The 23,188-nt window shown below is 51.0% G+C and overlaps 1 protein-coding gene across 2 annotated transcripts in view; it reads right to left on the bottom strand.

Annotated features, from left to right (window-relative positions):
• SLIT1 (slit guidance ligand 1) overlaps positions 1 to 23,188 on the bottom strand; it is a 171,361-nt gene that overhangs the window by 52,623 nt on the left and 95,550 nt on the right. For both annotated transcript variants that reach the window (XM_077878162.1, XM_077878161.1), the window contains exons 5-10: positions 4,971 to 5,042; positions 3,796 to 3,867; positions 3,088 to 3,159; positions 2,403 to 2,566; positions 931 to 1,078; positions 377 to 448 (exon numbers count right to left, since the gene is read on the bottom strand). In XM_077878162.1, coding sequence (XP_077734288.1) covers positions 377 to 448; positions 931 to 1,078; positions 2,403 to 2,566; positions 3,088 to 3,159; positions 3,796 to 3,867; positions 4,971 to 5,042 — 600 coding nt within the window. The remainder of the gene's footprint in view (positions 1 to 376; positions 449 to 930; positions 1,079 to 2,402; positions 2,567 to 3,087; positions 3,160 to 3,795; positions 3,868 to 4,970; positions 5,043 to 23,188) is intronic.

Below are 23,188 nucleotides of genomic sequence, written 5' to 3'. Positions count from 1 at the left end.
AATGAGGGGCCATTTCCCCCATCCACCTGAAAAGCCCCTGGCCACTATTTCTGAGGGCCATGCCCGGGCTGGGCAGTCCAGCCTTGGTCCGTTCTTGAGGATCCACATCCCAGAGGTTCCCTACACCCTCCCCCTCACATCCACAATTGCTCCTAGGAGTGCCCTGGCTGAAATGGGAGGATGAGGTCAGCTCTGGTTATGTGCCAGACTTGGGCTCAACACCCATTGAGGCCTCACGATAACACTATGAGGAGGTCACGCTGCCACCATCAACCTGGCAGGCAGAGTCAAGACCTGCCCCGTGGCTGTGGCATGCCCACTCCAGGCCCTTCCCCCTGCCCCATGCTGACTCCCAGGAAGCACGGGAGACACTCACATCCTCCGCAGCTTTCTGTAGGGAGAGAAGGCTCCTGGGGGGATGGACTTGATCCCATTGAGCTCCAGGCGTCTGCAGAGAGAGAACACAGAGGAAGCCCGGGGTCCAGTTACCCCAGTCCTGCCCATTGCATACTGGGCTCACATGCCCAGACCAGGCCCTTTGCCCCTGCTCCCATCCTCCTTCTGGAGCAGACAGGCTGGCACAGGCAGAGGAAAGGAGCTGCTGTATTTGAGCCCATTACCCCAGATTTTTGTGGCTGAAAGAGGCCCACAAATCAAGCTGATACTAAGAAACCGATTTCAACAGACTCAACCAGCTGGGCTGGAAAAACAGATCACGAGACACCCCTTCCCCAACTCTCTAGAGCTACCCAGCTTTGGGTAGAGGGCTCCAACTAGTCGAGGCCAGCTGTCTCTCCTCCATTTGTACTGAGCGGCCTCGGAAGGGTCTGGTGGGGGGGGTGCCTCAGTAGAGCCTGCCCAGCTCCTCACTGGACCACCAGAGTCTGGCCCAGGCTGAGGGCCTGTGTCCCAGCACCCAGCTGTACTCACATCTCCGTCATGGTCTCAGGCAGGTTGGCGGGGATGGCGGTGAGGCCTTTGCCGCGACAGTCCACAATGCCGTTGCTGCAGGAGCACATGGCCGGGCAGGAGCCAGAGGAAAGGGTGCAGGAAGGCACTCGCCCCGCCTCCCCTTGGCCTGAGTAAACAGTGGGCTGTGACCTGGGGTGTCCCATATCAGCACCTCCTACCCCAGATATAGCATCACAGGTGGGGACAGGGCATCTAGTGTCTCTCTGAATGTGGATGAACCTGAGGAGATTACCAGGGACTACCGTGCAACTGTGGGTACCTAGCACATAGCACGTGCCCGCTAGATGTTTGCTGAACCTGAATCTGAACCTAGCCATGCTGCAGAACAGCGTGATTCACACACTAGGGAATCCTAGCCTGAATTCTGAAGCTCCAGGTCTAGTCAATGTCATTCAACACTTTTGAGCCTGAGTCTCCTAATGGTCACCAGAGAATGACAAGGACTATGTTTATCAAGCACTCACTCTGTGCCACATGCTGTGGGAAATGTGATACATGTGTTATCTCATTTAATCCTGCTGCTCAGCCCATTATGGGTGTGATATTCTTGGGGCCATTTTACAGGTGAGAACACTGAGTCCTTGATATTAATTAGTTTGTGTAAAATCACACAGCTAATAGGTGGTAAAACCCGGATTAAGCCTAATGGCTGATATAAATTTTTTAGATTGAAATATAACATATCGAGTGCACCATCTTAAGCGTGTAGCTGGCTGACTTGCTACTATGGGTACACCACAGAACCTTCCCCAGACAGAGAATCTTTCTATCAGTCAAGAAGCCTCCGTTGTGCCCATTCTCCAAGGCAAACACTATTCTGAGACCTGTCACCAAAGATCTGTTCTGCTTATTTGTGGATTTCACATAAATGAAATCAGACAGCAGGTCCTCTTACATCTGGCTTCTTTCACTCAATACAAAATCTTGAGCTTCGCCCATGTTGTTGTGCGTATCAGTAGCCTGTTCTTTGTCACTGCTGAGCAGTATTCTATTATATGGGTATATCATAATTAGTTTATCCATCCTCTTGCTGGTGGACATTTGGGTTGTCTCCAATCTGGGCTATTATGGAAAAAAGCTGTCTTGAATATTCTTGAACATTTTTTTTTTTTTTTTTTGCGATGGGTGAGAACAGGAAATAATGGATGGAGTGGGTGAAGGAGATGGGAAGGGACAGGAGGTGATGAGTAAGGCAGGAGGTGATGGATGAGAACTGGAGATGTGGGTGGTCCAGAGGGTGGTGGATAAGGATGGTAGGTGATGAGCAGAAAGTGATGGGTGAAGAGAGGAGGTCATGGGTTGGCCAGATGTTAGCACATGGTCACAGGAGGTAATGGGAGGGAACCAGATGTGGGGAGTGGGGCTGGGGGTGGGGTGTGGCAGAAGGCAGGTGATAGGCAGTCGAGAGCCCCAGCAGGACCTGCACCCACCTGAGCAGCTGAACTCACTCTTCTGGACCTCAGCCACGTTGAGGCCACGCAGGCTGGCGGGGCCTGAGCACTGGGTGAAGAGCCCGATGGTTGGTCGCTGCCTCAGCCACTGTGAGAGCCAGGCCAGGTGGCAGTCGCAGAACAGATGGTTGGAGTGCAGGCGGCTGTGGGGGGCGGGGGGATAGAACAGCTCACAACCCACCTACCTGGGCCCCCAGGCCCAGCCCAACAGTGGGAACCCCCTACCAGGGAGTGGGTCAAGCCTCCAGTGCTACTCTCCACCCCAGCAGTCAGAGCTCAGGCCAACTTGGGAATCACCTGCAGCAGCAAGACACTTCCCTCCCAGCTCATTCGGGGCAGCTGCTGGCTGGAGCATGACCAGCAAATGATTCATCCCACTGAGCTCACACAGACCCACTGCCCGAAATCACATTTTTATACACACACAAAAGAAAACAAATTGTTTTCCAAGGAAAAATCAAATACGAATGACACTCAACATCCTTCCATTTTAGGTCATTTCCCTCCCCCTTAGAGTCCTGACACCCCCCCCCCCCATGAGCACTGAGAATGCAAAGAAGGAGCTCTTTCTCCTGCCTATGGAAGCCTTCAGCCTCCTCCCACCACCCCTGGCACCGCCCTACACTTGGCCACTGTGCTCCTGGTTGCCCCTGGGCTGACTCACAAGGTCCGCAGCTTGGGCATGTGGTTGAAGCTGGACACAGGGATGGTGGTGATGTTGTTGTTGTTCAGGGTCCTGCTCGGGGGAAACCAGAGTCATTCAGCGTCTGTGCAGTAGGAACTGACATTGGAAGGAGGGACGGGGCTTCTCTCTGAGAAGCACTCAGACTCTCGCACCCTGATCCACCTTCCAAGGGAGCCAGGACTGGGCTGGATTCTGGAGAGCACACCCGCTGAAGAGCCTGAGGCACAGAGCCACCCCCAGAGAAACCCCTGGGCTGGGACAGTGGTTATCATGCAGCTGCCACAGATCCAAGTCGGGATAGGGCAGTAGAGCAAGAAGAGGGAAAGGCTGCCTGCGGGCTTGAGCTGGTTTGGGAGTTAAGTGTGGGCTTTCACAGAGGGAGACAGGGAGGCATTCCTGCCTCATGGGTCAGAAAGTCCTGGAAGACTCAGACCCTGGCCTGGGCTTCATCGTGAGCAGGGTAAGCCTGGGTCATGTGCTGTGGGTACAACCCCATGAGCCTGTGTCCCCCCATCCTGAGTGGCAAGTCCAGGAAAGCAGAGAGCATGGCCTCTGCCCTGGGCCCACCATCACCTCCCAAGTCTCCTGCCTCCCGTGCTGCTCCCAGCCCCATTCCAGCTTCCTGGGCCTAGCTCCCAAGTTACTCGGCTCTCCAGCTTCTGCTGCCTCTCCCCATGTTCTACTTACAGCACCTCCAGCCCCCGCAGAGCCCGGAAGGCTCCTTCCTCGATGCAGCTAATCTGGTTCTTGTCCAGCTGTCTGTGAAACAAAAGAAAGCTGTACAGGAAGGCATGTTGCCTAGAGCAGGGGTGTCCAAACGCTGTGATCAAGCACTCCATTAGTTTAAAGCAAAGAGGCCTGGCCCCAATCATTTGTTCAGTATATATGTGTTAATCCAAATAGTAAATACTAATAAAAGCTTATGTTCCTTCTTATTTAGTTAAAACAACAAATATAAATAAAAGTTATATTATAGTTCTCCATCTAACTTGGCATATCCTTTGGGGGAGCAGGCACCTGTGCCCTCGGCCTCACTTTGGAGACCACCAGGAGGGTGGTGGCAGCTGGAAAAGGAGACAGCCTCTCCCGAAGGCAGCAGCTGCCAGAGCTGGCACACAGATTTCACCCCGAGCGCCAAGCGAGACTGACTAGCTGTGGCCACCTGGAATGCTGCTTTGGCAATAAACTGAAGCTATGATTTGGGTCCCTTGGGAAGGAAGGCAGTGCTCAGTTGTCTACTACAGACATGGGGTCAGGGAGTGACAAGCATGCCGGGCATTCACTTGCCATCCCTGCCACAGTCAGAACTCAGGGAGGTGATAAGCCCAGACCAGAATAAATTTGAATAGTAGGGATAAACCATTACATTTAAATAACACTTGATAAAGTGTATTTATTTCCATGTCTCATGCAAACTTCAGAACAAGCCTATGAGATAAATATGATGGTCCGATTTTACAGAACAATATTTTGAAACTCGGTGAAGTTAACCAATTTGCGGCCACTTCTACAGTATGTACCTGCAAAAGAAGATTCAAACCCAGCTCTCCCGATCTACTCAAGGGCAAGAGCATGGACACTGTGCCATTAGATGGACCATGAGCCTGGGTCCTGGGACCTAGGTACCTGGGACCATAAGCAGCCAGTTCATGACACTCCCTACTGCCCAGTCCCCAGAGGCTGTCTCCTTTGATCCCAGACCGTTCTAGAAGACCATGCTGGCACCAGCCATCTCAGAGCCCATACCAGCTGTTTGGCTCCCTGGACCACAGGGCTCGGGAGATGCACAAGGACACTGCAAGGGTGGCCCTCCAGCCCCTGCACCCTTCTAACCTCTTCCTTCCCCCCAGACCTGTACTTACAAATTTTTGAGGTCTGTAGCTCCACGAAAAGCTTTTCTGGGGATGGCCTGGATTGTGTTCTCACTCAGGTCCCTGAGAGGATAAAGCCAGAGGGAGAAAAACACTGATCAGAAGAGATTTCTCCGGAGTGCCCTGATGAGTCAGGGAGGGCAGGATGGCCAGACAATGCTCTAGCTCCTTGGGTAGTGCCTGGCACACACAGGCCTGCCTGGTAAGCATCTGTTGAATGAATAAATGAAGGAATGAATGGTGGGGCTGGAGGGAGGTACCCTGCCCTGGAAGGAGATCTGTCCCTAAACATCTGGCCTCTCTGCGCAGAGGAGGTTGCAGCTGGAGGGACAAGCCTGGGGCAGCCGTGAACAACCCTGCGAGACCGCCACCCTGCCCATAGACCTACAGAGGTCAGCTCAGCCCCCGAGGCATCATCCGGGGCTGCAAAGGAACAAGCAAAGGAGGCGCTTCTTGATGAGCCCACAGCCACTCTGGGACCCATGGCGAGTACACCCGTGATTCACTCTCACCAAGGACCTCCCTGTCTCGTCATTGGTAATGTCCTGATGTGAGGGAGGAGGAGTTGCAGGGACACTGCGAATTCCTGGCCTCCACAAGCCCCAGACCAACTTCTGGACACATCCTCTGGCTCTGCTGGCAGATAGAGACTCTGGCACCTGCACACCAGCCTCTCCCTTCCTCTCTCCACATCCTTACTACAGATTTTTATAAATGCCCCCTTTCTGGGGCAGGTTTGTTATTTTTTTTTTAAAAGATTTATTTATTCATGAGAGACACACATACAGAGAGAGAGAGAGAGAGAGAGAGAGAGAGAGGCAGAGACATAGGCAGAGGGAGAAGCAGGCTCCATGCAGGGAGCCCAATGTGGGACTCGATCCTGGGACCGCAGAATCACACCCTGGGCCGAAGGCAGGTATTAAACCGCCGAGCCACCCAGGGATCCTCCCCTACTGAGATTTAGTAGGTTTTCTGGAATAAATTTATTTTTTTTCTTCATTAAGTGTTGACCTGAGGACAATTTCCAGAGACTTGAAGTCATTTTTTAAATATTTTATTTATTTACTCATGAGAGACACACAGAGAGAGGCAGAGACACAGGCAGAGGGAGAAGCAGGCTCCCCTCAATGCAAGACTCGATCCCAGGACCCTAGGATCACAACCTGAGCCAAAGGCAGATGCTCAACCACTCAGCTATCCAGGGGTCCCCTGGGGCAGCTTTTCCTTGCCACAGTGGTGGCATCAACTGCCACTGTGTTCCAAGCATGTCCCCCAGGCCAGCACTGCCTAGCTTGTCACATACATGAACTCACTGGACCCTTGCACTAACCATGGGGCTAATACTATTAGCATCCCTCTTTTCCAAAGGATCAAAGGGAGGCTCAGAGAAATTCAAGGGAAAGCTGGTGAGTGGTAGCTCCAGAATCTGAGCCCAGGCAGTCAAAGTCCCAGAGCCACCCCTCAGAACAGCTGCCCTAGGACCAGGAACTAGAAGTGGGGGAATGGATGTCCTCCCTTGTTCTGCAGAGAAGGGAACTGAGCTCCAAGAAGTGAAGCAATCTGCCTAAGGTTAAACCAGGATGGGGACCCAGGCAGTTTACAAGAGAGCCCTACATCAGATGTGCCCTCAGCGTCCTTAAGCTGGACAGCCAGGGGCTGACTATCCTGACGTAGGATCCCATGCTGGGCAGTCCCACAGCCCCCCAGCCCCTCTGGGTTAGGCCCACAGGGCATTGACCATGTCCTCCAGTTCAGCCATTCACTCCATAGGCCTCAGGGTTCATTGGCAGCCCCACAAGCATGGCCCACAGGTCTTCCCAGCACACAGTCCCTGGGCTATGAGGGCCACTACCCCTCTATCCAGGTTTTCCTGCTGAGACAGAGAAACAGAAGCAGTGTAGCAGCATGCAAAGGCCCCGGGCTCTGAAATACTGTTCTGATCCTGGCTCCCCCACCTCCTGGCTGTGCATCTGTGGGTCAGCCCCTTTCCCGCCTGAGCCACAGCATCCTCATGTACAAAGTGCAGATACAAGCCTGGCAAAGACTGTCCTCCAGTTCCCCTCCACCCTGTCCCTCTGCATAGAGCATGAGCTCCTTCCCCCAAACCCCAGCCTCTCCTGGCCCCCAGCCCCCTAACTGGCTCCAGGCACCTGTGGTCTGACGGCTACATCATCATCAACACCCTGTTCCATGCTTTTTCTCTCTCTCTCTCTCCTTGAAGGAAGGCATCTCAAGTCTGTGACCTAGACATTCTCTCCTCCAAACCTCTACTATTTTCCATGACAGCTTGTGCCCTGTTTCACTACAACCAGCTGCTTCTGTCCCTTAATGCAACCATTGCTTTGCCCCTTCTACCTCCCAACAGGTGGCAGTGGGTTTTGGGAGACACTTGTGTCCACCTTCCTCTCCTTCCCCCACCCCACATGCCAGTCATCACACTCTTCCCTGGGGTCTTTGATCTCAGTTATCTGTGTGTATCTCAGGCACCCGTTTGGTCCGTCCCTATTCCCGGAGACATTCTCTACATCCCACTGACAGGCTGTTCCCAGAACTGCCCCCAACACCCCCACCCACTCCCTGCTACCTGCCAAGCCACCCCCAGCACTCCCACCCACTCCCTGCTACCTGCCAAGCCACCCCCAGCACCCCTACCTACTCTATGCTACCTGCTGAGCCACCACCAGCACCCCCACCTGCTCCATGCCACCTGCCAAGCTGCTTTCCCCTTTCTCCACAATTCCCACCAGCCCCTCCATCTTAAGAGGACAGGAGACCACTTCACCCTTTACCTATCTGCCTAACTAATCCTGTCGTCACCTCCTCCTTGCCTGGAGAGAGCACCTTGGTGGCTATGTCACCTGCCCAGTTTCTGTCACGTGGGCAATTGCTACTGTGACGGTACACCCTGTACGGCCCTATTGTCCCCTTGGTCTGTGATCTTGATCCCTCCCTCTTCTCAAGTAGACTCAGGCATTCAGCAGGGTGGTCTGACAGGCCAACTACTGAATTTGGAGCCAGGGCTGTGCAGGCCCCACAAGTAAACCAGAGACTGCCGGCAACAGGGGCTCACAGTGACCTCAGTTCTCTCAGCACCATCGCTGGGAGAAGCCAGCCACCATGTCAAGGACACTCTGACAGCTCTCTGAAGGGACCCACAAGGAGAGAAACTGCAGCTTCCTGCCAACGGCCAGCACCGGCTTCCAGCAACGTCAGTCAGTCATCAAGAAAACACATTCTCAGGCAGCCCCGGTGGCACAGTGGTTTAGCGCCGCCTGCAGCCCGGGGTGTGATCCTGGGGACCCTGGATCAAGTCCCATGTCGGGCTCCCTGCATGGAGCCTGCTTCTCCCTCTGCCTGTGTCTCTGCCTCTCTCTCTCTCTCTCTCTCTCTCTCTCTCTCTCTCTCTCTCTCTGTCTCTATGAATAGATAAAGAAAACACATTCTCCAGCCCCAGCCAAGCTTCCAGACTCCGCAGCCAGCTATGGTCTGCATGTGGATGTGCCCCCCAAATTCAGATACTGAGATCCTGATGGCTGGTGTGACAATGTTAGGAAGTGAGGGCCTTGGGGAGCTCTTAGCTTAGGACAGTAGGGCCCTCCTGGATGGGATGAATGGCCTCACAGAAAAGGTCTGTGAGAGCTCCTTCATCCCCGCCACCGTGGGAGGACACAGCCATGAGCCAGGATGTGGGACCTCACCAAAGACCAGTCTGCTGGCACCATGATCCTGGATTTCCCAACCTCCAGAACTGTGAGAAACAAGTAGTTTTTGTTTATAAACTACCCAACTTATGGTATTTCTGCTATTGTAACAGCCTAAGACACAGCCCCAGTCAATGTCTTGACTGTAATCTTGTTCAAGACCCCACACCAGAACCACCCTGCCACCTAAGGAACCGTGAGACAATAAATGTTTGCTGTCCTTTTCAGCCACTGCATTTCAAGGTAATTGGCTACACAACAGTCAATGACTAACTAAAACAGAGCTGCTTTGGGGGAATGGTCTCAGAGAGAGGCTTGGAAGCCATGCTAGAGAACGTGGTCTGCCTCTGAGGGCATGAGGGCCCCTGAGAGCCACTGAGGAAGGCACGGTCATGCTCAGACTTGACGAGAATGAAATAGGTTCACGATGCGGCCCCACCGCTTCACACTTAGGGCCTCAGTTTCCTCATTCGTCAAATGCACGGTCTGAACCAGATGATCTCCTACTGTCTTCCCGCCCAGTACAGTCCCACCACATGCTGACTCCAAGACAGAGCAAGACACAGCAAGCCACATTACTCCAACACACAGCAAGCTTGGTTCCTAGGGCATCTGAGCTCCCAGGGGGTGGTGACGGACAGGGAGCCCATTGCTGACAGCACACTTTCTGAGAGAGGACAGACACAGCCATTTGCCTTCTCCCCACGGGGATCTGAGGAGAACAAAGCATGGATGGCGAGGGCAGGACAAGGGCAGGGTGGGGCAGCAGCCTGGAGACTTCCACAGAGTCAGGAAGACGGAGGGCGCACAGGAGGTGGGGACCTCCAGCAGGACAGTTGTCTCAGCCCCAGCTGGCAGTTCTCCCTTCAGCCAAGCCTGGGAGGGAACTCTGGGCCGGCAACTCACATCTATTATTCTGTTTAATCCCCACCACAACCCTGCAAGGAAGGTTTTTTATTTGTATCGATCAGTTTATTGATTCAAGCCAACCTTGTTCCACAAAGGCTTTAAGGTGGCTTATAGGGATTTACAAAACAGCGAGAGAGCAAGAGTGAAAAGTGGGGCAAAGAAAAGAAAAATCAATGGTAGATACCAAGAATGCAGCACAATGTCACCCGCAGGCCTGCCAGGTCCCAGGCAGAGCACGGGCTCTAGGCTTCCTGAGAGCCGATGGGAAAGGGGGAAACTGGTCCCTTAACGGTGTCCCCAACATATGTATATATTTAAAAGGACCAGTTTCTCAGGAGTATAGCTGTTTGGGTTACTAAGATGACACAAGAATTCTCCAGGGATCTTTATAAAAAATGATAGTGTGGCCTAATCAATAATACTAGACTCCTATAATAAATGAGTTTCTTTTTTTTTTTTCATAAGATTTATTTATTCATGAGAGACACACACAGAGAGGCAGAGACATAGGCAGAGGGAGAAGGAAGCAGTCTCCTCGCAGGGAGCCCGATGCAGGACTTGAACCGGATCTGGGGATCACGCCTTGAACCAAAGGCAGACGCTCAACTGCTGAGACACCCAAGTGTCCCAATAAATGGGTTTCAAGTATCTTCTTATAATAGCATTGCAGCAAAGTACAATTCAGGAAATGCAATTCTTTAAAAAAATTTTTTTAAGATTGTATTTATTTATTCATGAGAGACAGAGAGAGAGAGAGAAGCAGAGACACAGGCAGAGGGAGAAGCAGGCTCCCTGCGGGGACCCCGGGATCACGCCCTGAGCCAAGGGCAGATGCTCAACCACTGAGCTACCCAGGTGTCCCAGGAAATGCAATTCTATAAGGACTCACACCAGGAGCTAAGTGGGGAAGAAAGGGACAGAAATAGTCTGTGCAAAGGCAGGACCCAGGAACAGTTAGATTTGCCTGGAACAGAAAGTGCCAGGAATGTGCCTGCAGGAAAAAGTCTTTGGAGGCCAGGGAAGGTGATAGGTTAGACCAGAGAGGTGTTTGAGCCCATCCTGGTAGGGCCGTCAGGGAGGGGAACCAAAGCCTACAGAGGAAAGATGCTGCCCCCAGGGCAGGCAGGAGATGTGACATCAGGAGCCCATCCAGGAGGTGGGGGTCCAGGGGTGAGTGTGGAGCCACCCACAGGAGCCAGTCGCTCACATGGTTAAAATGAGGAAAGAAAATGGAACTTAAGACCCTGGAAGAAGCTGGCCCCTAGACCAGAGGAAAATGGGTGAGCCTCGAAAGCCTGAGGATAAGGCAGTACGCTGGCAGCCTAAGAGGTGCTGGGAAGAGCTTTGAACGACGTGAGGAGAAGGATCTGGGTTCAAAGCCTGCTGCCACCACTTACCAGCCAGGGCCCTGGAAGGTATGCATCTGAGCGCTTCAGTGTCCCTGCTTGTAAAATGGAGATAAAAATACCAACCACACGACTTTGGAGAAGATAAGTTCTTGGTGTTTGAGAGCTTCTGTCCTAGCCCCTCTGTGGCAATATTTCAGAAAGCGGCTTCTGGCCCTCCTCAAACACAGCGGGCCAGTCCCTTTCCTGAGGGCCAGACTGTTGTCTCCAGTATGCTCACTAGGGGGCACCAGAAGCCTGCCCTGGGTTCCGAGGCCCTCTCTGCCACCTCACAAACCCAAAGCTATTTTTTTTTTTCCCAGCTGACCTCCTATCCGGTCAACAATTGTCTTGTCTTTCTCAAACCTCTTTGATGTAATGATTCTCCTCTCCACTTTCACCAGGTTGGCATGGGATCCCAAAAGGTACCACCTACCTCTTACATTTTTGTTCTATCCTCGTCCCGTGGTGACCTTGTCACAGGCCCTGAAGTGAGTGTGGCCTGACATCAGGGCAGAATGAAATAACCCTGGGACAGGGAGGATGCTGGAGCTGGAAAGACAAACCCACACTGGGAGCAGCTGGTGGCCTGCCCCGGGCCAGGGGCCAGCAGAGGGCGCAAATAGGGGTGCAGAAGGAAGTCCCAGGCAGGACAGTGACAAACAGATTCCCAGAGCAAGGATGCAGCAGCCAGACAAGAGACAGACTTGGGAGATAAATACAAGCCCGGGGACAGATTCGAAGGGTGAGGATGAGGTCTTAGACTTTGACAAGCTCCCAGACGATGTGGATGCTGCTGGCCCAGGGAGCACACATTGAGAGGCCAAGGTGTGGAGGAGAAAGCCCACAGCAGAATGTCACAATAAAGATGGGTTCAACAAGCCCTGACTTACCTACTTAAATCATGTGGTCTTGGCTGAGTTACTTAAACTCTCTTGCTTGAGTTTTCTCATCTGCAAACGGGGTGAGGTGAGAAGTGGCACCTACTTTGCAGGATCTGATGTGACAGATTACTCCACTATTACTCCACTTGTGCTGTCATTCCTTCAGTTCCTCAAATCCCTCCTGCCACAGGACCTTTGCTCTTGCCATTCCCTCTGCCTAGAATACTCTTCCTCTATTCTTCACCCAGTAAAGTGGTGAGGCTGAGAGGGGAAGCCAGGGGCTTGGAGCTGGACAGGCTGGTTCTGCATCATCTTTGTGAGAGACCAACCCTCCTTCCTCATGTACCAGGTATCCTTATATCTCCTCTGCCTAATAGTAGTGGCAGCAGACCTAGTAGGGGCTCTGAAAGGGAAGGGAGGAGCTGGAGAAGCACTTGTTGCTCTTGTTTTATAATCAACCTACCCTTCCCATCACACATACTTATGGAACCTTAGTAACTGAACCCCCCTGGTAGTTCTGAGGCGGTGCCAGCACATGAGCAGGGAGGTTTGGACAGCATTGGAGGAGAATGACTCTCCTGGGACCCCACAGAGAAGAGAGGGAGCTGGAGCCCTTAGGAGTCCATGGGGCAGGAGGGGGCTCCAGTTAAGAGTCTGGAGGCCAAGATCCTCATGGTCTGGACCCCACCACCCAAGATCAAGGGCCCTGAGAGGCAAGCTGCTGAAAACTGCAGCACCCCCTAGCTCTGGGAACACCCCTAGAGACCCCAGCCAGACCCCTTCTCTATGAAGAGAAGGGGCAGCCAGGCCTACACCCTGACTTGGGCTTTATCCCAGGGGCCCCCTCCGCCTGCACACTCTGCCAATCCCTCTAGCTTTTGCCAGGGCTGGGGAAGCATGGCCTGGGAAGTCGAGGTCGGGACCCCATGTTCTTGCTGTTAATCCCCCTTCACGCTCTAACCAGATTGGGCCCTGCTGGCAGACTGGCCTCTGAGGGGATCAGCAGGGGGCCCAGCCATGGCTGCTGGGTACCAGCCAAGGCCAGACTCGGCCCTGGGTTCCTGCTGCCAGCTTGTCAACCCCATTGCAGAGCTCGGGGCTTGCTCAGTCTGCCTCTCAAGCCACAAGGAAGCTCTGGGCAGCCTGGCCTGTCCCCTTGCCCCTGTAGCCTGACTGGTTACCAGAAACCCACCCAGTAAGGGGCCTAGTGGGGAGGGAACCAGGGCGCCTGTTACAGGTCACTTCACCAGTGTCTTCCTGGTTGTGAGACTGTAAGATGAGGACTTGGGCCCCAGAGCAGACAAAGGTGGTCATGTACCCACTGCACAAGTTTCCTGACACCTGGAGGCTCCTTGTCTGGGAAGTGGGAATAATCGTGGGCTTGTGGCTTTCCCTGAGACTGCGGGCAGTGCTCTCTGCGGGCCTATCTGCAGGCCAGCACAGACAGCTGCCACTGCCTGCATTTATCATTGTCTTTAGGAGGCCCTGGAGGGAGGGGTGGGGCTGGAGGGGGTCAGGGTTAGAACATCCAGGAGTGGGAATCAAGAGGCTGAAACTCGAGGCCAGCTCTGCCACTAGCCCACCTGGTGACCTGGGCTGCGACCTGCAGTTGGTTCTCAGCCCCTCAGGCTCACCTTCCAACAACACTGCCCTCCCTGCAAGGTCTGGAGGTCATCAGGAGGGTTGGATTACACACAGTGTGTGGCGGCCCAGCATGAGAGATGGGATGGCTCACACTGCAGCTGCTGTGAGTACCCTGCCCCCCACCCCACCCCAGACAGGGACTCAGTGCCCACATCCCTCTGGCACCTAGGTCGCAATAGTAGCAGAGCCACCTGGGAGTTTGTTAGGGCCCCACCTGCTGAATCAAAATCTGCATTTCAGCAAGACACCCAGGCGATTCATAAGCATATTATAGTTTGAGAAGCCCTTCATCAGACAGAAGGAAGTTTAAAATGTTCTCCAGGAGCCCCTGGGTGGCTCAGTCAGTTAAGCAATTAAGCATTTGTCTTCAGCTCAGGTCAGGATCCAAGGGTCCTGGGCTTGAGCCCCAAATCGGGCTCTTTGCAGGAAGTCCGCTTTTCCCTCTCTCTCTGCCTGCCCCTCCCCTTGCTTGTGGGCGCACTCTGTCAAATGAATCAGTAAAATCTACAAAATAAACTAAAATTAAATTAAATTAAAAAATAAAATAAAATAAAATAAAATAAAATAAAATAAAATATTCTCCAGTCGCCAGCTAGGGCTGAAGTAAATGGGTTGTAGTTCCTGCTCCCAGCCAACATTTCAAAGCAAGAGTCAGAGGCACCTGCTCCTATTCTTTGGGGGTGTGGGTGACATGGTCACTGCCTGTCCACAGTGAGTGGAGAGAGGGAGGAGCAGCAGCCTCTGACCTGTCACCTGCAGCATGCCACTACCCACCTGCATGGGGAAAAGAGGAGGCACACGTGGGATGGAGAGAGAAATGGCCACATTCACCCCACTGCCTTATTGTTTTCTAGATGGGGTTTGAGGACAGAGGGACACTGCCTGAGGGCTTCGGTGCCGTGGTAGTCAGCACATAACAGTGCCAGGGGGTCAAGAGTCACTGCTCCTGGGAGACAGAGCCCCCAGGGCTACTCTGCACCGCACTGCGGGATGCACCGTCAGGGAAGAGGGTGGCAGTGCCTCCTGGGTGGGACAGAGGATGCACACCCTCCTGAGGTGCTCACCCGTCCCTTGACTCTGCCTGTCCTTCAAGGCTGCCCTCAAATTCTACCCCTCCCCCTCAGGAGGGAAATCAACTCTGCAATCATCCCTCTCTGCTTGCTCTCCCAAGCCCAGGTGATGGCATTCAGATGCCCCAGATTTACCTTGTGGGGGGACTACATATGTGTGCATCTGTCTCCAGGTGACCTTCAAGGTGGGCCTTTTGGAGAATTGAACCATGTTGTCTCAGGCTCTGACCTCAATGTAGGGATCTTGTCTGCTTATAAATCTCACATACTCCCAGGGGATGCAAACTGTGTTTATCAGGGCTCATCTTGGTGTGAATGAATTTGTTTCATTGTCTCCACAAGTCAAGTGTGAAGAGGAGGAAAGAGAACAGTGCAGAAGTGATCAGGGAGTAATGCCAAAGGGCACATTGGTGAGGTGAAGAGAGAATCAGTTTTCTCTGGCCTCAGCCAAGTCCCCCTGCTATTATCGAAACAAAGGAAAAACTGAGGGAGCTGCCTTTGCCTGCTTCTTGTGTCCTGCCTGTCCTTTAAGTGGCCAGTTCCCCTTGCTAATCCTTGCGTGCCCTCATGAGCCCCCTTCCTCTGCTCTCCCAGCCATCAGCAGCAAGCCAGCAAATGGCAGGACCAACAGGTAAACCAGTATCCCCAAAGGGGGCCTCAGTGATGGTGAGGAGCTGACCAGCCAGTAGTCACTCTGAGAGGAGAGCCAGGTGACCTGGGTTCAAAAGCAGGCCTCGTTGTGCCTCAGTTTCCTCATCTGTAACATAAGCGTGTTCAAAGGGTAAATAAACAAAAGTATGTGGAAGTATCTGGAGGAATGTCTGTTGCACAGTAGGTGACAATCAATGGTACTGTTACTAAGGCTTCAGACTACCCCTGGTAATTATTGTTGGGCAATTCCATGTGTCCCCTCTCCTTCCCCTCCTCTCCCTCTCCTAAGCTAGTTTTTAAAAATTATTTATTTATTTATTTGAGAGACAGAGCACAGGCACGGGCTCCCTCAGGAGAGGGGCAGAGAAGGAAGGAAAGGAAAAGGGAAAGAATTTAAGTAGGATCCATGCCTAGTGTAGCCCAATGCAGGCTGGATCCCAAGACCCTTGAGATCACAACCTGAGCTGAAACCAAGAGTCGGATGCTCAACCGACTATGCCACCCCATTCCCCTCCTAGGCTGGTTTTAAGATTCATAGAATTTTTTAAAACGATTTTATTTATTTACTCGAGAGAGAGAGAGAGAGAGAGAGAGAGAGAGGCAGAGACACAGGCAGAGGGAGAAGCAGGCTCCATGCAAAGAGCCTGAGGTGGGACTCGATCCCAGGTCTTCAGGAATACGCCCTGGGCTGCAGGTGGCGCTAAACCGCTGCGCCACCAGGGCTGCCCAAGATTCACAGAATTAAAAGCTCACACATGCTCTGTGAGATCTTGATATTTTATTTTATTTTATTTTATTTTATTTTATTTTATTTATTTATTTTTTATTTATTTATGATAGGCACACAGTGAGTGAGAGAGAGAGAGGCAGAGACACAGGCAGAGGGAGAAGCAGGCTCCATGCACCGGGAGCCCGACGTGGGACTCGATCCCGGGTCTCCAGGATCGCGCCCTGGGCCAAAGGCAGGCACCAAACCGCTGCGCCACCCAGGGATCCCGAGATCTTGATATTTTAACAAGTGTTGACTACCCAGGTTCTTCCCAAGGAACCCCTGATATCCAAACTCCTGTAGGTAGTTTTAAAGGTTGACATCATTGATGGTGGAGTTTGAGCTTTGCAGGAGAAATGGGCTGGTCTGAAGAGTACATGCCAGATGCTGTCATCTGGAGAGATGTCCTCCCTCCTCTGCCCACCATACTTCCCCGAAGCTATGCACCCTCCTGTGGCTGCCCACCCCCCTTCCCTCCAGCCCTGAGGAGTTAATGTTGCAGAAACCTCATTAGGTTTCATTAGAAGAGACATTATGCAGCCCTGGATGGCTGCACCATAAAACCAGCCTGGGTAACATTTCCTCCAACAGGGTTGTTTGTTATGCAGCTACTGAGCATCACTGTAATCAATTCCCACAATAGAGATATTGGATGAGATGCACCCCCCACACACACACAAAGCAACCTCAGAGCCCTGCCAAGGAAAAGTTGCTCAGAGGCTGGGGTCCCATTCAGGAGTATGTAGCTCAGGGACAAACAGAAAACAGAATTAGCAGGCATGGATCCCAGCTACCATGGCAAGAACACAGTAATGGCAAGAGGATAGCTAAAGAAGGCAGGGGGAGGGAAGGCCCCTCTTGATCTGAGTGCCAGGGCAAGGCTTGCCCTGTACTCAACCACCACACACTGAGCCCCACGGAAGTGCCAGGCATTCTACTGATCCCAAGCAAGGATGCACAGGGGGAAACAAAGCTCTTGTCCTGGAGACCTGCGGGTTGTTGGAACCAATAACTTCCAGCACTCCCAAACCTGACAGACAGTGGTGGTTGGGGGGAGTGGTGCAGCAGGAGCAAGAATCAAGATATAGAAGAAAAACAGGAGCTTTGGAGCCAGGCAACTCTAGGCTTGACTCCAGGCTCCACCACCATTTACTGCCTGTGTGCTCCTAGGCAAGTTACTCAACCTATCTGAGTCTGGTTGCTCATGTGTACAGGGGGGTTAATCACAGCTCCCTTTCACTGTTAATGAGGATTGCAAACCACACATGCCTTTTATATAAAACTCAAGACAGGGATGCCTGGGTGGCTCAGTGGTTGAGCGTCTGCCTTTGGTTCGGGTCGTGATCCCGGGGTGCCCGGATCAAGTCCCACATCAGGCTTCTTGCAGGGAAAAAGTCCCTCTGCCTATGTCTCTGCCTCTCTCTGTGTGTCTCTCATGAAAAAAATAAATAAAATCTTAAACATATATATATATATGTATGTGTGTGTATATATATACATTTTTATATATACATATAAAGCACAAAAAAGGCAGAACTAATCAATGCTGTTAGAAGTCAGGATTATGTTGTTACCCTTGATGGGGTTGGGAGAATTAATGACCAGAAGGACGTACAGGAAGCTTCTGGGTGGGTACTCATGTTTTATTTCTTGACCTGGTGCTGGGTAAATGGGTGTGTTTACTTTGTGAAAATTCAGTGAGTTATATGTATGAAAACACATAACATATACACAAATAGTTGCAGTTTTCTGTATGTATGTTACACTTCAGTGACAAGTTTTTTTCAAACAACACATGAAGCACTGCTTCCAGTACCTGGTGCTTTGTAGGCATGCAACCAATGCCAGTGCCCTGCCTCCCTGATCCCTCACTGGAGGAGGCAAAAGGGGAAGAGAATCTTCCAATGTGACAGGTTCCAGAAGAATTGGGGCTCATGATCCTAAGCAGTAGAGAAATATGAGGACTAGGGGGAGAGTGTGGCAGGAAGAATGCCCACTCCAAAGTGAAGAGCAACTAGAGACCAACCTCAGACACCAAGGTGGGGAATTAGACTCCACGGGCACGTGAGAATTTTTTGCTGGGCAAAGATGCTGCATCTCCCAGGGAAGCATGGCATCTGTCTCTAATGTAGCAGTGCATATTTGGGTTCCATATCTTCCTGAAGAGAGGGGTCTGTTCTCTGCTCCAGGACCAGACCTCAGGATCAAGTAGGTAAGCTAAGATGCTGGTGCTGGAGGGGTGAAGATCTTGAGGAACGCAAGGCAGTAGTGGGGGAAAAATGGACCAATGGAACAGCCTTCAGAACAGGTCTGGATTATTTTTCTGTCTTGTTCCAAGAAGGAATTAAGGCAGTTTTAATGATACATTATTAAATGGAGTCAGGTAACAGAAACCAGAAGAGGTTAAAAAAAAAAAAAGACAGAAATGGGTAGAAATATAAAACAAGAAAGAGAAACACACTCTGCAAAAGCCTTTGCATCTGCTTACACATGCACCCTGGCTTCTCCCAACCTAAGGGAATGTGGAGACCAATGTGCTAGGCACCTTGCGAAGTCTGCAGATGAACACAAGCTTAGGAAATGCATGGCCTTTCCTTGTTCTAAAACCAAGCATGCAGGCCTCACACCAGTCCCCATGAAGAGGTGGCCAAAGGATGGAAAGACCCTCATCAGTATCTCCAAAGGAGGCCCAAGTATGCTAGGTCACTTGTTTCTCGGTCATTTTTCAGCCAAGTCACAGATCAGCCAATTCTCCAAAGGGTCAATTTGCTAAATTTTATTGTTTTCCTTACCAATTTGGTTTTAGTTGGGTGGTTCCCCATTTGTCTTCACAATGACCTTTTAGAATTGGTTGGATTTTCCCTACCCCAGCTCCCCGCTCTGCAGCCACAGGAAGTTTCCCCACAGTTTAAACACCAGGAGCAGGGGCAGAGACAAATGGAACAGTCCTTCAAATACTCTAATAAAGACAAAATGCAAACCAGTCAACTCACACCAAATAGTTAAAGGAAGTAAGTCAATGTGATGAATCAGTCATTTGACAAATTGGCCATTCAGTGAATTGACTTTTGGCAAATTGGCTTTTAGCAAAATGACATTTGGTTTAAATTGGTCTGCTTCTGACATAGCAATGTGTTTCACAGGGCAATTACTTACACTCAGGGTCTGGTACCAGAGCTCAGGAGCTATTTTGCAGACAGATCCACCCCACATTATCTAATACACTGCTCTTCCCTAGGCTGGCCTAACCCAAGGTGGAGTTTAGAATATTTTGAGAGATACACACATTGCATAACATGCAATCCTTCCTCTGTATCACTTTCCTCAGGTAAGCTTACCAAAAATCTGAGGGGCAGATTCCTTGGGTTCTCCCTGATAAGGACCTGGGAGTGGGATGGGCAGGATTCAGTATGGTTTGGGGAGAACCAAGAGAAGGGCAACAAGGCTGGGCAAGTAGAGTTCAGGCATATGGGGGAAGCGGGCTCTACTCAGTGCCAGTGACCAAGTTGCCTGGGAGCTTCCTCAGGGAGAAGATGGGGGCCCTGGCCAATGTGACAGGGCAGCTGATGCCAGAACAGATATCTCATTGTATGACTGAAGCCTGTGGCAGGAGAGGTGCAGCAAGGAAGCCAACAGAGGATCACTGAGTCCCTAGGGCATTACCCATCCTCTATTTCTTGACCTTTTTTTTTTTAACCAAAGACAACACCTGTTGTCTCTCCATGTCTTGCAGGGCACTCCAGGCACTGTAAATCTTGGTCTCTGGAATTGCTCAGAAGAAAAGGGGAACTTGAGGGGTTGGAATGGCAAAAGAGAGGTCAGCCTCCCCAGCACATCTGCAGCCCCTTAGGTTCCCTCCACATAGACACACAGGGGTGCCCAAAAGGTATAAGACCCCTAGCCACTTCCCAGGCAGGCAGAAAAACAGCTCTGCCAGGTTATAGGGCAAGTCTCTAGTGGCTGAGTGTGATCCACAAGTGGCCACAGAAGGAAAGCTCAGGAGCTAGAAGGAGCCGCTGCCTGGAGGAGCTGTCCATGGTTCTGAACCTTCTTGGCAGCTCTTCTGGTCTCAGCTAAAGACACATTTTGGATCCCATCCAACTTCAACCTTACCCATCTGGCCCACACACCAGACCTTGCCTATTGAGCTTGAGCTTCTTTCCCCAAAAAGCCAACAGGGAGTTCAAATCATAGCATACACAGAGAGGGTCAGGTGAGCACCGTTGTGAATCGCAAGGGATCCATTCTAAGACTTAAGAGAGGCATGCACTGAGCACAGTCCATCCCACTAAGCTACTTCCAGATAAGGAGTGAAGTCTGGTCCTGTCTCACTTCTCCAGAAGTCAGACTTCCCATTGCCTAGACACAGACCCAAGCACAGAGAGGTGCTGAAAATGCCCTGTCCCAAATACCTTACCCCAGATCTTCCCACCAAAGCTACTCACTTTAATCCTTAGGACCTTAAGGGTCATCTTGGACTCCTGTATAACACACAATTATAATTAATGATGATGATGATAACTACATATAATGAGCATATTTATTATGTGCCTGGCACTGAGCTAGGTATTTTATATATTTTATATACAGTATTTTACTTAATCCTTAAAACAACCTTCTAAGATAAATACTGCCACTACTCTGCTGTGCTGGATGTTGACAGTGAAGGGGGCTGGCCATGTGTAGAGGGTAGGGAGTATATGGGAACTCTGCTTTCCATTCAACTTTGCCGTAAATCTAAAACTGCTCTAAAAAAAATAAAGCCAACTAGAAAAATTCTCACCATACCTATTTTCCAGACAATGTAACTGAGGCATAGTAACTTTCCCTGCAGCTTTCTGACTGCAGAGCCCACAGCTAGCCCACTACACTACAATGGCTCAGCACATGTTAGAATCGTCAAAGTGATGGGCAGATAGGCGGGGAGGCATCTAGAAGCATATATATGTCAGCAGTGACATTTATGAACTTGGGAGAAGGAGGTAAAAACCTTAAAAGCAGAGTATGATAACGAACATTCATAATGTTGACATTGAGTCATCAAAAAAGGTTAAATTTCGTTCAGGGCCCTCTGTTTTAGAACTGAGATGACTGTATAGGAAATTTTATACAAAGCTCATAAAAAAATGGCATGAGGTTTCAGTATTTTCCCTGAGCATTCACGGCATGGGTAGAGAGTGTCAGCACCTGCCTGGGATGAGCATTGTTCAGGGACTTCTTGCACCTGGATTCCTACAAGTATCTCAGAAATTGTCACTCCTTCCAAGCCCCTTTATGTTTGAAAAACAAAGAGGTGAGCTTTGGAATCCCGTGGTGAGGGGCTTCAGTCCAAGTCAGGACAGATAGGAGTGTCCCTGGGGCTCTCACTATGCCCCTGTTCCACTCTCCTCACCACCTACCCACTCCTCTGTGTCTCACAAAACCCTCTGCTATTCCCATGACCACACCTGTCACATTGCATGTCTGTGAGTCTCTGGCCTCCTGACAATCAGGACAGCACAGCTGTTGGGAAGGATACATCTGCCCTCTGCCTGTCTCCTGGAGAAAGTCATGTGAATGAGGAGATATACCAGCACTTGGGCCACATCTACAAGTGGGCACGGACACACCACCATGAATGCCAGGCACACAAACGCACGCCTGCTTAAGCTTGCTAATCACAGCTTTCAGTTCCTGTGCTGAGCATCTAGCCAGGAGACAGTAACATCCTGGATCTGACTCCAGCTCACAGAGCCCAGGGCCTCCAACCTAACCTTGTGCTCCAACCCAGGCCTGCCAGAGCTCTGCACTGGAGGGATTGTGTGGATCAGCATAGTCAATATTCCCCATTTTCCATCTGTCATTGTTTGAGAACAAAGCCAGGTTGGAAAATAAGCAGTAAAAACTACAGCCTTACAACTTACTATGTAATCAGAGATGCACAGTATTGGCATTGGTAGAAATGCTGAACCTCAGATCCATCCCAGACCTTTGCCCTTTGCTAGGGAACAGGCCCCTCAGAGGAAGATAATCAGAATCTGCATTTAATAAGGTGATTTGTATGTACATTTAAGTTGTGAAGCATGGGAGAGAGGGCTAGTTCTCAAACCTGGCTGCAGATTAGACTCAGGGTAGCTTTACAAAATCCTCATGCCTGGACCCCACCTCCTCAGAAATTCTGATTTCATTGGTTGGGGTAGAGCCTGAGCACTAGGACTTTTCAAAGCCCACTTTAGCTATTCCAATGTATAGCCAGGCTGGAGAATCCTTATTTTACATATGTGATTTTTAACCCTGCAATCTTTGCCCCCTCACACCCCTCGTCTTGTCCTTCCACACCCAATGTTCCTCCCCTTAGAGTGCGATTTGTTTCTCCAGCCCTTTCATCTTCAGGATTTCCAATCCCCCAGGATTACTAATATCAATCAAGCATTGAGGAAAGTAGTTCACACTAGATGGTAAGTGACTGGCAGCCATGACGTCCGTGAAGTACGTGCATTTTTAGAAGAGGATTCCTGACTCAGCTTTCATCATTAGTGACATCTGAGCAGACTGAGGAATATGAAGGAGACACTTTAAGTAGAGACGGTTTTCCTGGTCTCCATGAATTTACCTTTTCTATTCAGCTAAACCTCCTATATATATACTTTATAGCATGGGTAGAAGTTTACTACTAAATCCTGATGGCTGAGCAAAGACACCTGCCTGTTTACCTGTGTGTATGTGCCACTTTCTGTCTCCTACTGATGAGGGACTGTCCCAAGACATTCTGAGAGGAAGAAAGAAAGGGGAGAGAGTAAGAGGGTACTTTCAGAAGTCAGGAGCAGAGGCTAGGGGCTAACATCATGGGTGGCAGGATCAAAAGGTGACCACATTTATCATACTTTGTGGTGACTCTGGTGCACACAAATGTCTCTGCATAAATACACTCTCCTCAGACTCATGAGCTGCCATGGGGAGGGTCCAGAGACCAAGGGAGGGGAGAGGCCAAACAAAGCTTATTTATCAGATGAGTAGCAGAGGCTTGAACAGAAGCCAGAATCCCAGGCAACATGGTCTGAGCCCACCAGAACACCCTTGGGAGGTACCCAGATGAAGAACCTGCAGGGAAGCAATGGGCTGTAGACTCACAGGGGCAGCGCCCAATTCCCAGGCTCAAGGGACATGGCAAAGCTATCTGGTGGAAAAGCAAGGAACTCAGAGATAGAAAGAGAGAT

This window comes from Canis aureus, chromosome 29 (genome assembly GCF_053574225.1).
Source record: "Canis aureus isolate CA01 chromosome 29, VMU_Caureus_v.1.0, whole genome shotgun sequence".
In the NCBI taxonomy this organism is placed as follows: Eukaryota; Metazoa; Chordata; class Mammalia; order Carnivora; family Canidae; genus Canis; species Canis aureus.
Note: the sequence above shows the minus strand (reverse complement) of the source record. Positions and strands in the feature narration are given on the sequence as shown.